This window comes from Notolepis coatsorum (assembly GCF_963971535.1).
Source record: "Notolepis coatsorum genome assembly, chromosome: 14".
Taxonomy (NCBI): domain Eukaryota; kingdom Metazoa; phylum Chordata; class Actinopteri; order Aulopiformes; family Paralepididae; genus Notolepis; species Notolepis coatsorum.
The window spans coordinates 31,064,477-31,076,740 of NC_140178.1; the positions used below are offsets into that span (position 1 = coordinate 31,064,477).

The following is a 12,264-nucleotide window of genomic DNA, read 5'->3' on the forward strand; positions in this document are numbered from 1 at the left end:
GTCTCCAGTCCATAAGCCTGGGCACCCAGAGCCACCCCAGCGTCCCCTTAGAGAGACAGCCAGATGAGCAGGTCCAAAGACACAGTAAAAGTAGGTCAGATTTTAGAGAGCAATAATGGTCACACACAGCTATTCACACGTGTACAGTAACTTAACTTACAAACTCTCTCTCTCTTGTACACTTTACATAAATACACAAATAAGCGCTTCATTCTTACCATATTTGCTGGCAGATTTGCCCCCGTCAGCAGGCAGGCCAAGTTGTTGAGCTGCATAGCCATTACCTGGGTGGATGGATGACGAATCGAGATGATGAATCATGCTTGTGTTTGTTTACACAGTGGTTATAAATGTGATCATGCACAGATGTGCAAGCCTGCACACAAAACATGTACCCACAATAATAGCAGATTTGCAATATACTGTATGTATAATACTATATACATAATAGCATACTATGTATAATAGAACTTGTTGACACAGGAACACGTTTGTTTATGTGAAATATGGGGACATTACATAGACTTACATGCATTCTGTAACTAACCCTAAGCTTATCCCTAACCATAACCTAACCATAACCATAACCCAATCATAAACATAACCTAATTTGTGTTATGGGGACACCCAAACTTGTCCCCATAATATCTTTGGTACCCATTGGAGTGTGTAAACAGGTCAGTGTCCCCTGTAGTATAGAAATACAAGTACTATTCAAACACATACACACACATACATACTGGCTGAACTCAAACTAGAAAGAAACAGACTAAGAAATGACGTAAACTCCATGATCAAAACTGCTAAAAAAAAATTCATCAATGACAAAACCGAGGAAAACAAAAATAAACCACGTGAACTTTGGAAATTACTCAACAATCAACTAGGCTGCAGTAAAAAACCTCAAAACCAGGTTCTCAAACATAAACATAAAGATGGACAACACGCTCATCACAGACAAGCTGGATGTAGCCAATTACTTAAACACTTTCTTCACAAACATAGCCACAACACTGGTAAACAAACTACCCTCCCACTCAGGGCAGTATGGGGTAGAACACATAGTAGCATACTACAAGAACCTAGGCGTCCACAAAGACGACTTCAAACTGGAAATAGTAACTACAGATGAGGTACTCAAAAAACTGAGCGCCCTCCAACCAAACAAGGCCACTGGCCATGACAACATCCCCTCCAAATTCCTCAGAGACTCAGCAGCAGCCATCACCCCAGTCATCACACACATAATAAACCTCTCCATAAAACAGGGACACGTCCCCAAGGACTTCAAAATTGCGAGAGTAACACCCCTGCACAAAAAGGGCAGCAAATTAGACCCGGGTAACTACCGCCCTGTTTCTATCCTTACATCCATCTCGAAAGTCATGGAAAAAATAGTATACGAACAGATCGAAAAGTACCTCGCGGAAAAAAATCTAATCTACGAATTCCAATCTGGCTTCAGAACATCCCACTCCACTGACACATGCCTTCTCTACTTGAACGACCACATCAAACAAGAGGTGGACGCGGGCAAATACTGCGGCATGGTCATGCTGGACCTACAAAAGGCCTTCGACACTGTCAATCACACCATTCTGATTGACAAGCTAAAAGCAATTGGTTTTGATAGTTTATCAGTGAGCTGGATACAATCCTACCTGGAGGGGAGGGAACAGATGGTGGAAGTAAACGGTACACTATCCCCCCCCCTCACAGTGAGCTGTGGTGTTCCACAAGGAAGCATACTAGGACCGCTACTATTCCTAATTTATGCAAATGACATGTCGTCAGCTTGTGACTGCAACTTGTTCCTGTTTGCGGACGACTCAGCCCTGCTGGTCTCTGACAAGAACAAGTTACAGGTTGAAAAAGCCCTCAGCTCGGAACTAGGCAAAATCTGCATATGGCTCGCCGACAACAAACTATCATTACACATGGGCAAAACAGAGTCCATTCTCTTCGGTTCAAATAACAAACTCAGCAAGACCGACGGCTTCTCGGTTACAGTGGGTGACAATATTATCACAAGGAAAGATGAAATTACCTACCTGGGTTCCATCCTAGAGGCTAATCTTTCCTGTGACAAAATGGCATCCAATGTAATAAAAAAAGTCAACCAACGAACGCGATTCTTGTACCGGATCTCCTCTCTGGTAAACAAGAATACCCTGAAGACTCTAGCAGGAGCACTCATTCAAGGGTACTACGACTATGCTTGCACCTCATGGTACCAAAGCACCTCAAAGGCACTAAAAAACAAATTACAAACATCTCAAAACAAGCTAGTCAGACTACTACTTGACCTGACTCCTAGAACCCACCTCACCCCTGCCCACTTTGACAACCTAGGATGGCTTAGAGTAGACGACAGAGTACAGCAACTTGCAATGGGCCTGGTCTACAAGATACACTACGCGACCAAGGTACCCATGTACATGTCAAAATACTTCCCAAAGGTCAGTGAATACCACGATCACAACACCAGAGGGAGCTCCACAAATCATGTAAAACCCAGATTCGGATCAAACAAGGGACTAAACACGTTTCGCAATTATGCCACATCAATGTGGAACGCCCTGCCTAAAGCTGTAAAGGAATGTGAATCACTACCCACCTTCAAAAACACTCTCAAAAAACACCTACGTGAGACTGCAATTCGAAACTGGCCCCTACAAATGTCCTAACCTAGTTGTACAGTAAATGACCAAGTAAGGCTTTGTCAATATTCAAATGTACAGTGTAAAATGTGTGTGTGTCCCCTTCCCAACCCCCCCCCCCCCCCCACCTCCAATGTACAGCCCTCACCCAACCCACCCAACCCCACCCCACCCAACCAACCTCCTCCAATGTACAGTTTCTATGCCAAATGTATATACACTCCTTTTCTGGACACTTTTGTATCACAAACAGTACTGTATTTGCAAATCTGATATGTCATAAATGTATAGATGTAGCAGTACTGTCTATCTGTATGTCATGTATGTCATATATGTTATGATGAATTGAAAATGGGGGACCCTGATGTAAACAAGTCGAAAGTCTTTCTCTGGTCTGCATCCCCTTAACAATTGTATGTATTGAGCTGTACTGTACTGTACCCATTCTGCAATCTGTTAATAAACTTTTCAATCAATCAATCAATACAGTTCTTCTTACCATCCATTCCAGTAGATACCGCTGGAGCCCGACCATAAGGAACTTGACCGACTCCTCCCCCTGCAGGAGAAAAGAGAGAGGTACATGTCATTGACCTCATATCCTCTCTAACGCAATAGCTCTGTCTGTGCTATCAAAAAAGTATGACTTATACATAATTAAATTTTTTTCTTTTTTTTCTATGTTTTAGCTGAGATTAACTGAATGTATACCATGATACGATTACAACTTGCTTACTGTTGATATCTGTAGACATACTGACTCCTGTAGAGGTGTATGTCAGTGTGCTTTTAAAATTGCGCTCACCACCTACAAGGCTTTAAAGGGTGAAGCCCCAAGCTACATTGCTGAGCTTATAACCCCTTACTGCCCTAATAGGGTTCTCCGCTCTTCCGACCAAGGAGAGCTCGTCGTCCCCCGGACCAAACTAAAAACCAAGGGTGACCAGGCTTTTTCAGTCGTAGCACCCAAGCTATGGAATCAGCTACCTTATGAAATCAGGTCTGCTGTTAGTGTGGAGTCTTTTAAGCAAGGTCTAGAAACCTTTTTATACAGTGAGGCTTTTAATTGATCATGTATGTGGTATAACATGTGTGTATGTGTGATTGTATTTAAATTGATTTATTTTTGAAGTATTCTACAATCTTGTATGTGATGAAACATGTGTGGTTATTCTATTCTGATTAACCTTTTACTGCCTGTAAAGCACTTTGTGATTTTAATCTGGAAAAGCGCTATATAAATAAAATGGACCTTACCTTACCTTAAACCTGTTTTTACCTCTTGTTAAAATTGTGTTTTTATATACTGTACATATTTTATTACCCTCTTTCTCTGTTTATGTTATGGTTTGACAACAATTTCCCCCCTGGGGATAATGTTTGGTCTTTTCTTGTCTTAGGACCGTCTCTGCTCACCATACTTGCCACCAGCTCCGTCCTTTCCTCCACCCAGTGCTCCTGAAACAGGACACATTCAGAGTTACATTCTGAATAAATTAAACGTCTATTAAAGGTAGAATCTCTAATGCCGTCAAACAGCGACCTTTAGGCAAAACGACCTCTGCTTGGTATTTCTTAACTTTTTTTGGTTTTGGTCTGACGTGTGGGTTGGAGTTGAGTTACTTATGATAATGTGACTTTCTCCAGATGTCTCTTGGCAGAGCCTGAGGTGTTGTGGCCAGCAATAGCAACCCCTCCCCCTTTACCCACTGAAATATAAACCAAACATCAGACAAAAAGAAAGAAAGAATTTAAGCAATGCGCAGTACCCCAGACGGGCTATTTTGCCAAGAGGTCACTATTTGACAACATTAAAGATTCCACCTTTAATCAATAAACACATTTTTACAGACTATACAGATTTTGTCTCCAGCCTGAGGTATAGAGCCCTCCCCTCTTGCTACATAGCTTCACTTCTCTGTTGTCTCACTTTACAACTTCTCCTATTTCTCTATTCTTCCTCTATTTCTCTGTCTTCATCCATCTCCTTTTTAGTCTAGTCTAGGCTCCGAGACAATTTCATTCCATTGACTTTCAGATACCCCTATCTGAGAATACTTTTCAGTGTCTGGATTTGATTTAGCAGGTTATTTCTTTGATTTTATTTGAGATGAGATGGGGGTGATAAACCCTTCCGTCAATAAAATGTAATATATAATCAAAATGAACTATCCTTCACTTTCTCAGTGACGTTAGGTTGAGAACAGCTGCTCTCCAGGGCGGCTACGTGGTGCAGTGGGCAAGGCGCTCACCACGAATACTGGAGACGCTGGGTTCGCCTGTTCGAGCCCAGCGCTCCACATTGCTTTCAGTTTAGCTGGTCGTCCGTACTAATACACATTGGCAGTATTAGGGGGTGGAAACTGATGGGTGGGGATCGGGCGTTGTGGACAGTGACTCCTACAGGTCGGTTGGTGCACCTGCGCAGTAGAATCAGGAAGCGATGGGGGCGGCGCCCCTCCAAAGCGCAGACCCCTGACGCTGAAAGATCGCGCCGCGCAGGTGAAAAGATGCGACTGCTGTTACCTCGAGTATCGGAGGGGACTCGTGCCATGTATGAAACAGCGTTCGAGACAGGGGAGGGTTGAATTGGATGATACGAAATTGGGATGGGAGAAAAATAGAAAATGGGAGAAAGAGTGGATAAAAAAAAAGAACAGCTGCTCTCCAGCCTACATAATGCATTTACCCATGCCAGCGTCAGGCCCCAGGCCCTGAGCACCGTAGGGTCCCACGCCGTACGCGCCCGGCTGCATCTCCGGCCCCAGCCCCGCTGGGACCACCGGCTGGCCCCCGTAGGGCAGGACACCACCGGGACCAGAACCTGCATGAAGGACCATTCAGGATTACGGAGAGTAATTGAAAGTTTTGTGCTCATTTTATGCCTGTCTTCTTTTCTTTCTTTTTTTAACTGGTGTGAAGCACTTTGAGCTGCAATTCTTGTATGAAAGGTGCTATACAAATAAAGTTTATTAAAAGTTTATTAATACAAAGACGTGATGCCGGGACACATAACGAGAGAGCTAACATTATCAATCAGAGAAGAGGTGCCACCTCATACCAAAAACGGAAGAGTGCAAAGGAAGAGCCAAAAAAACGACTTTCTACTAGAAATCTCGTTTTGTAACGACTGTTTCAATGTTATAACCCTAATAGATCAACTTGTAATTGAAAGGGTGGTGCTCATCTTCCTCTCCTTGTGACTATGGTGCCGCTGGCATGTTATCTAAAAAGGAATGTCTTCATACAGTAGCATCCCATCACAGGCCTCTCATTCTGCAAACAACAGGTGTGGATTTTAATCGGCTCGCAGGTGATCGTATTGAAATGACAGCCACGGCCAACGGCATTGAGCCGCACTGGTTAGCGAGATATGTCAGATTAAGATTAAGATTAAGGATACTATGAATGAGTATGACCAACACATGACATGAGTATGGTGAAATATCTTGTGAGTTCTATGAGGTATCACTAGAAATATTGGAGTTAGAAATCATCTCTATGATGTCAAGGACTCTGTCGCAGAGTTGTTTACACACACCTGCAACTGGCACCCAGCCTTTTAACTGTAATTTTACTGTTTGCTTCATGTATTACATACCTTGTCATTTGATTTGGTGGTTTGTTTGATATGTGTTTTAATTATCTCCCTTACCTCTGTGATGTATGTATCGTTTGTCTCTTTTCTATGTTATTTATTTGGTTCCCTGTTACCCTTCGAGAGTAGCTTTTGTCCTCTAACCAGGCCATCATTGCAAATAAGAATTAGTTCTTAATTGACCTGCCTGGTTATATAAAGTTTAAATCAAATAAAAAATAAAATCATGTACGTTTTGGCATTGATAAAAGTATGCAAAGCATACATTTCCTACATGCCTGTTCTGCCTTTGCTTATTTGTTGGTGTGTTATACAGTGTATTGGAGGGAAACATGAAGCTGTCGTCCACTGTTGCTCCATCCTTGGCTAACTCACCATATGCGCCCTGGCCCTGGTTGTAGCCTCCTGCACCAAGACCTAGAAAGTCACGTGAGCAGAAATGTGAGGTCATACACTCTTTCACTTCATAGAGCATTGTGATAAACACGGTTGGGAAGCAATGTAATGGGATTACAGTAATCCGATTACAAAATAACTTTCATCCCTTATAGATGAAAGATTTGTACTCAAATATCAATTGATTGTGGTTTGTCTGTAGTGTTGTTGCTGTAAATGATAATAACAATACTGAAATTGAAATAAATCGAAAATGAAATGAAATTGAAATTAATTGGATGTTTAGCTTCATATTTTCTTTTTGATTTTACATTTACATTTAGTCATTTCGCTTTTATCCAAAGCGACTTACAAGTTCTGTACAACAAGTCAGCAGGAAGGGTACAACTCTGTAAGTAAGATTGTTCGTCAAACAGTGTTGACAGTTTGGAAGGAAAGCAACTGTTGTAATACAATGGATTGCATTAGTGATGACTATTTTAAGCACGTCATTTGTCATTTGTCATCTGTATTGGATAAAATGGCCGCCGTTTAGAGAAGTTGATCACTCTGGGTGTTTTTGACCATGTATAATAGATCAAACAATACAATGTACAGTTCCCCTCCCCCACCCCACCTCCAATGTACAGTTTCTTCCCCCTCAAATGTATATACTCTCTTTTTAGACTATTTTTGTACTCTGGTATGTCATAAATGTCTAGATGTAGTCAAGTCAAGTCAAGAGTTTTATTTGTCACGGCATACAAGTATACAATGAAATGCGGGTGGTCTTGCCCGCAACGATGTGCAATACAGTAGTAACAACATATAATAGAATCCAATAAACAACATTGTGCAATAAACAAGTAACATAGTAGGGCATATCGGTATTTGTACATAGTTATTTACATATTTTATACAATCTCAGGTTATGCTATACTATTTTTAAAGTGACCTGTAACAGTACTGTCTACCTGTATGTCATGTATGTCATATATGTTATGATGAATTGAAAATGGGGGACCCTGATGTAAACAAGACGAAAGTCTTTCTCTGGTCTGCATCCCCTTAACAATTGTGTGTATTGAGCTGTACTGTATTGTACCCATTCTGCAATCTGTTAATAAAATGTTCAATCAATCAATCAAAACATGGCTGAGGCATGGATTAGCCAACCCCTCAAAATAACAGACAACAACGACATCTAGTGGATAACCTCTCCAATTAAATCTGTATGGCAGTGCAGGCATCTTTCCCATTTGTTAAGAATCTATAGATTAGTGTTATCATCAGTTTGGGCTATGATGACATGCAATTACCCGGCAAAGCAGTTTTTCTTTACTTTCCCTTACCTGCTTTGCCTGATAAACCTAACCCAACACTGCAGGGTAAACCAGCCCTTAAATGTAATTCTAATCATCATTCAATTATGATTATCTATATAGGTCAGTAAGTGTGTTAGTGGCTTGGTGACCTGCGCTAGATGGCAGACTAGATGGCACTCACCAGCACCGTAACCGTTGGCACCAGCGCCATAGTTGGTCCCGTAGCCTGTTGAGAAGGTGGAACACACGTTTAAAACATTTCAAAGAGAGAGAAAATGACATCTCAAACCAAATAGAGGTCAACCACTGCACGGAGCTCTTTTTTCTCCATTCCACCGTTTGGCGGCGGCTGTGGGCTCTTTTACGGACGACCGTTTGTGTAGCTAACGTGATGGAACATTTTAAAAGTAAGAGAGGGAGACAGACAGACAATAATCATACCGACACCCCCAAACACCCGTGGGCAGGGGCGTAGCTGGGGGGGGGTAGCTTAGGATGATTCCAAGGGCCCAGCACTGAGAGGGGCCCCCAAAAAAAAAAAAAAAAAAAAAAAAATGTTTTTTACTAGACATCACTCAGGTGTATTATTGATGCTCTCATTGATACTATGTTTGTTTCTGAAGTGTGTGTGTGTGTGTGTGTGTGTGTGTGTGTGTGTGTGTGTGTGTGTGTGTGTGTGTGTGTGTGTGTGTGTGTGTGTGTGAGATATATAGAGAGAGGGGGGGGGCTTTGGTAGACCATTGCATTGGTCCATTCATTGAAGATGAACGCAATGCGACATCCTTTACTAGGCTCACCCACCAACAGTGCAGGTGCTGAACTGCTGATCCGAATGTATAGGTAAAAACCATATTATGCGTTTTCATCAATAAAAAAATGGCCAAAAAAATTCGTCTCGCGCGCTTACGCGCGCTTGCATTAACTGGGGGCCTACAAATACATTCTTTCATGGGGCCCAGAATCTGGAGCTACACCCCTGCCCGTGGGCACTGCTTTGGCACCACCAGCTGTGCCGTAATGAGAACAGATGGGAGGTCACTTCCTGTCAAGTGAGAATATGTCCGTTCTAATTGAGGATCATTCGTCCCGTTAACGGAGGAGAATGGATGGAAGACGACTTGCAGAGGACGATGCAGAGGACCTCTGTCAGGAGTCTCATACACCGCTAATCCCTTGACATTCTTGGTATATCTATATGGTTCTATGATCTGTTCCCCACTCGTGTTTCACAGCAGAGAGGTTTTGCCTCTCTGTCCTCTGTCAAATGGGAAGAGACTCCCAGCTGATCTTCCCACACTTGTTACTGCTGGCATCGAAAGGGTTGCTTCCTACAAATATCTAGGCATTACAGTGGACGAGAACCTTACGTTTAAATCTCACATAGACAAACTTGTGTCAAAGCTGAAGCTTAAACTCGGCTTCTTTTTCAGAAACAGGACCTGTTTTTCACTTAAAAGTGAGAAGTCACCTGATCTCGACCACCTTCTTACCACTACTCGATTATGGTGACTTACTCTATATGTATGCACCTGATCAGTACCTTAGAAAGCTTGATACTGTGTACCATTCTGCCTTACGCTTTGTCACGGGATGTGGAAATCGAGTGCACCATTGCACGCTATATACCATTGCAAGTTATCCATCTCTACAAATACGGCGATTTTCTCGATGGCTCTCTCTGGTGCACAAAGCTCTGCTTAAACTGGTTCCCTCGTACCTAAGTGTGCTTCTGTGCACAAAGCAATATAAGTATGCCCTTCGTTCTCAAGCTGTTCTAACACTGGAAGTTCCCCATATGAGAACTGAATTGGGAAAAAGGGCTTTTAAATATGCTGCTCCTTCATCTTGGAACAAGATACAGGAGGACCTAAAATTACCAGGACTGGTCACCCTCGGAGAATTCAAAGCCATTTTAAAATCCTACGAACTCAGTTCCCTTGGTCAGTGCAACTGTGTTTGATCATTTGCCTGAAATTGGAGCTTGATGTAAATGTTTTATCTGTATTTTATTGTGATGTTCTTTTTTATGTTGAAACTTTCTGCTGCCTTGCTTGGCCAGATCGCTCTTGAAAAGAGATTTTAATCTCAATGATGCTTATCTGGTTAAATAAAGGATTTGATTGATTGATTGATTGATTGATTGATTGTCCCGAATTTCAGGGCATCAATCTTATCTTATCTTTTTTTTTATCTACTTGATTTTTCTCCCATCCCAATTTACCTCTTGTGCCAATTCTCCCTCCCCCTCCCCTGATCGTTGCTCGCATGTGCCCCCCACTGGCCAGTCGTAGAGAGGATAGAAGCCTTGCATCACGTGTCCCCCTCCGATACATGTGGAGGCAGCCAGTCCCATCTTTTTCACCTGCCAGCGCAGACTCTCATTGGCGAGGAGTAACGTGTAGGTGGCTCACACTGCCCCCCGCCCATTTTCCTGTCTTTGCTGTGCAGGCGCCCTGACCGACCTGTAGGAGTCGCTGTTTACAACGACCAGACTACCACCATCGACTCTCCTCCCGCTGACTCTGTCCCAATTGAGTCAGTATGACGGCCGGCCCCAAGCCGGAGGCAACGCTGACAGCCGGATTCGATACCGGTGTCTCTTGCGTTGGTGACGAGCGCAATGTCCGCTGCGCCACCGCCCCAATCTTATCTTATCTTAAGTGTTCCTTGACCACATGGGTTCTAACTTCTATTTAAGGCGGTATTTCCTCAAACTCTGGTTCAAGGATCAGAGCCCAGGCCCACGGATATAAATATTTGATTTAAGTTCATAGTATAGATTATGGTAAGTAGTATCTGATTGAAAGTGCAATAAGGGGACACTATTTACAGCAAGAGAGAGAGAGAGAGAGAGAGAGAGAGAGAGAGAGATAGAGAGAGAGATAGAGAGAGAGAGAGAGAAAGAGAAAGAAAGAGAGAGTGAGGGGGAGACAGAGAGACAGAGAGAGAGTGAGAGAGAGAAAGAAAGATTGAGAGTGAGAGAGAAAGAAAGAGAGAGAGATGTGAGAGAGAAAGAGAAGGGGAAAGAGAGAGAAAGAGAAAGAGTGAGAGTGAGAAAGAGAGTCAGAAAGAGAGAAAGAGAGATGGTGAGAGAGAGAAAAAAACGAGAGAGAAATAAGTTAAAATAAGCAGTAGCGTAAAAGAGATTTATTATAACCCCTTTGAGATGAGAAATAATAAGAGAGAGAGGGAGAAGAGAGAGGAGAGAGAGAGAGAGAGAAATAAGTTAATAAATAAGCAGTAAGGGTAAAATAGATTGAAGTATAAACCCTAAGATGAGAAATAATAACAGAAAGAAAAAATAAATAAAACTTGATTCCTCACCTCCTGCTTTGCTGGCTCCTTGTGGGTATCCTCCCTGTCCCAGACCAGCACCTGAGAGAGAGAGAGAGAGAGAGGAGAGAGAGAGAGAGAGAGAGAGAGAGAGAGAGAGAGAGGAGAGAGAGAGACGAGAGAGAGAGAGAGAGAGAGAGAGAGAGAGAGAGAGAGAGAGAGAGAGAGAGAGAGGAGGAGAGAGAGACGAGAGAGAGAGAGAGAGAGAGAGAGAGAGAGAGAGGAGAGAGAGAAAGAAGTTAAAATAAGCAAGTAGGGTAAATAGATGAAGTATAAAACCTAAGATGAGAAAGTAATAACAAGAAAGTAAAATAAAATAAAACTTGATTCCTCACCTCCTGCTTTGCTGGCGCCTTGTGGGTATCCTCCCTGCCCCAGACCAGCACCTGAGAGAGAGAGAGACGAGAGAGAGAGACGAGAGAGAGAGAGAGAGAGAGAGGAGAGAGAGAGAGTGAGAGAGAGAGGAGAGAGGAGAGAGGAGAGAGAAATAAGTTAAATTAGCAGTAGGTAAAATAGATTGAAGTATAAACCCTAAGATGAGAATAATAACAGAAAGGAAAAATAAATAAACTTGATTCCTCACCTCCTGCTTTGCTGGCTCCTTGTGGGTATCCTCCCTGTCCCAGACCAGCACCTGAGAGAGAGGAGAGAGAGAGAGAGAGGAGAGGAGAGAGAGAGAGAGAGAGAGAGAGAGAGAGAGAGAGAGAGAGAGAAGAGAGAGAGAAATAAGTTAAAATAAGCAGTAGGGAAAAATAGATCGAAGTATAAACCCTAAGATGAGAAATAATAACAGAAAGGAAAAATAAATAAAACTTGATTCCTCACCTCCTGCTTTGCTGGCTCCTTGCCCTCCCTGTCCCAGGCCTATGGATCACGCAGTACATCACCACATGTTACCTTACTACATCCTCACTTCTTACTATATATTTTAACCAGTTAACATGGATGCTTGTTAGTTTTCACATATCAATGT

General features: G+C 42.6%; 1 protein-coding gene across 1 annotated transcript in view; it reads right to left on the minus strand.

Annotated features, from left to right (window-relative positions):
* The window catches only part of LOC311240490 (uncharacterized protein), a 74,841-nt gene that overhangs the window by 10,216 nt on the left and 52,361 nt on the right, over positions 1 to 12,264 (minus strand). The window contains exons 34-44 of the mRNA XM_084329069.1: positions 12,117 to 12,155; positions 11,875 to 11,925; positions 11,627 to 11,677; positions 11,283 to 11,333; positions 8,140 to 8,184; positions 6,634 to 6,675; positions 5,350 to 5,484; positions 4,077 to 4,118; positions 3,160 to 3,219; positions 219 to 284; positions 2 to 46 (exon numbers count right to left, since the gene is read on the minus strand). Of these exons, the coding sequence (XP_084185195.1) occupies positions 2 to 46; positions 219 to 284; positions 3,160 to 3,219; positions 4,077 to 4,118; positions 5,350 to 5,484; positions 6,634 to 6,675; positions 8,140 to 8,184; positions 11,283 to 11,333; positions 11,627 to 11,677; positions 11,875 to 11,925; positions 12,117 to 12,155 (627 nt within the window). The remainder of the gene's footprint in view (position 1; positions 47 to 218; positions 285 to 3,159; positions 3,220 to 4,076; positions 4,119 to 5,349; positions 5,485 to 6,633; positions 6,676 to 8,139; positions 8,185 to 11,282; positions 11,334 to 11,626; positions 11,678 to 11,874; positions 11,926 to 12,116; positions 12,156 to 12,264) is intronic.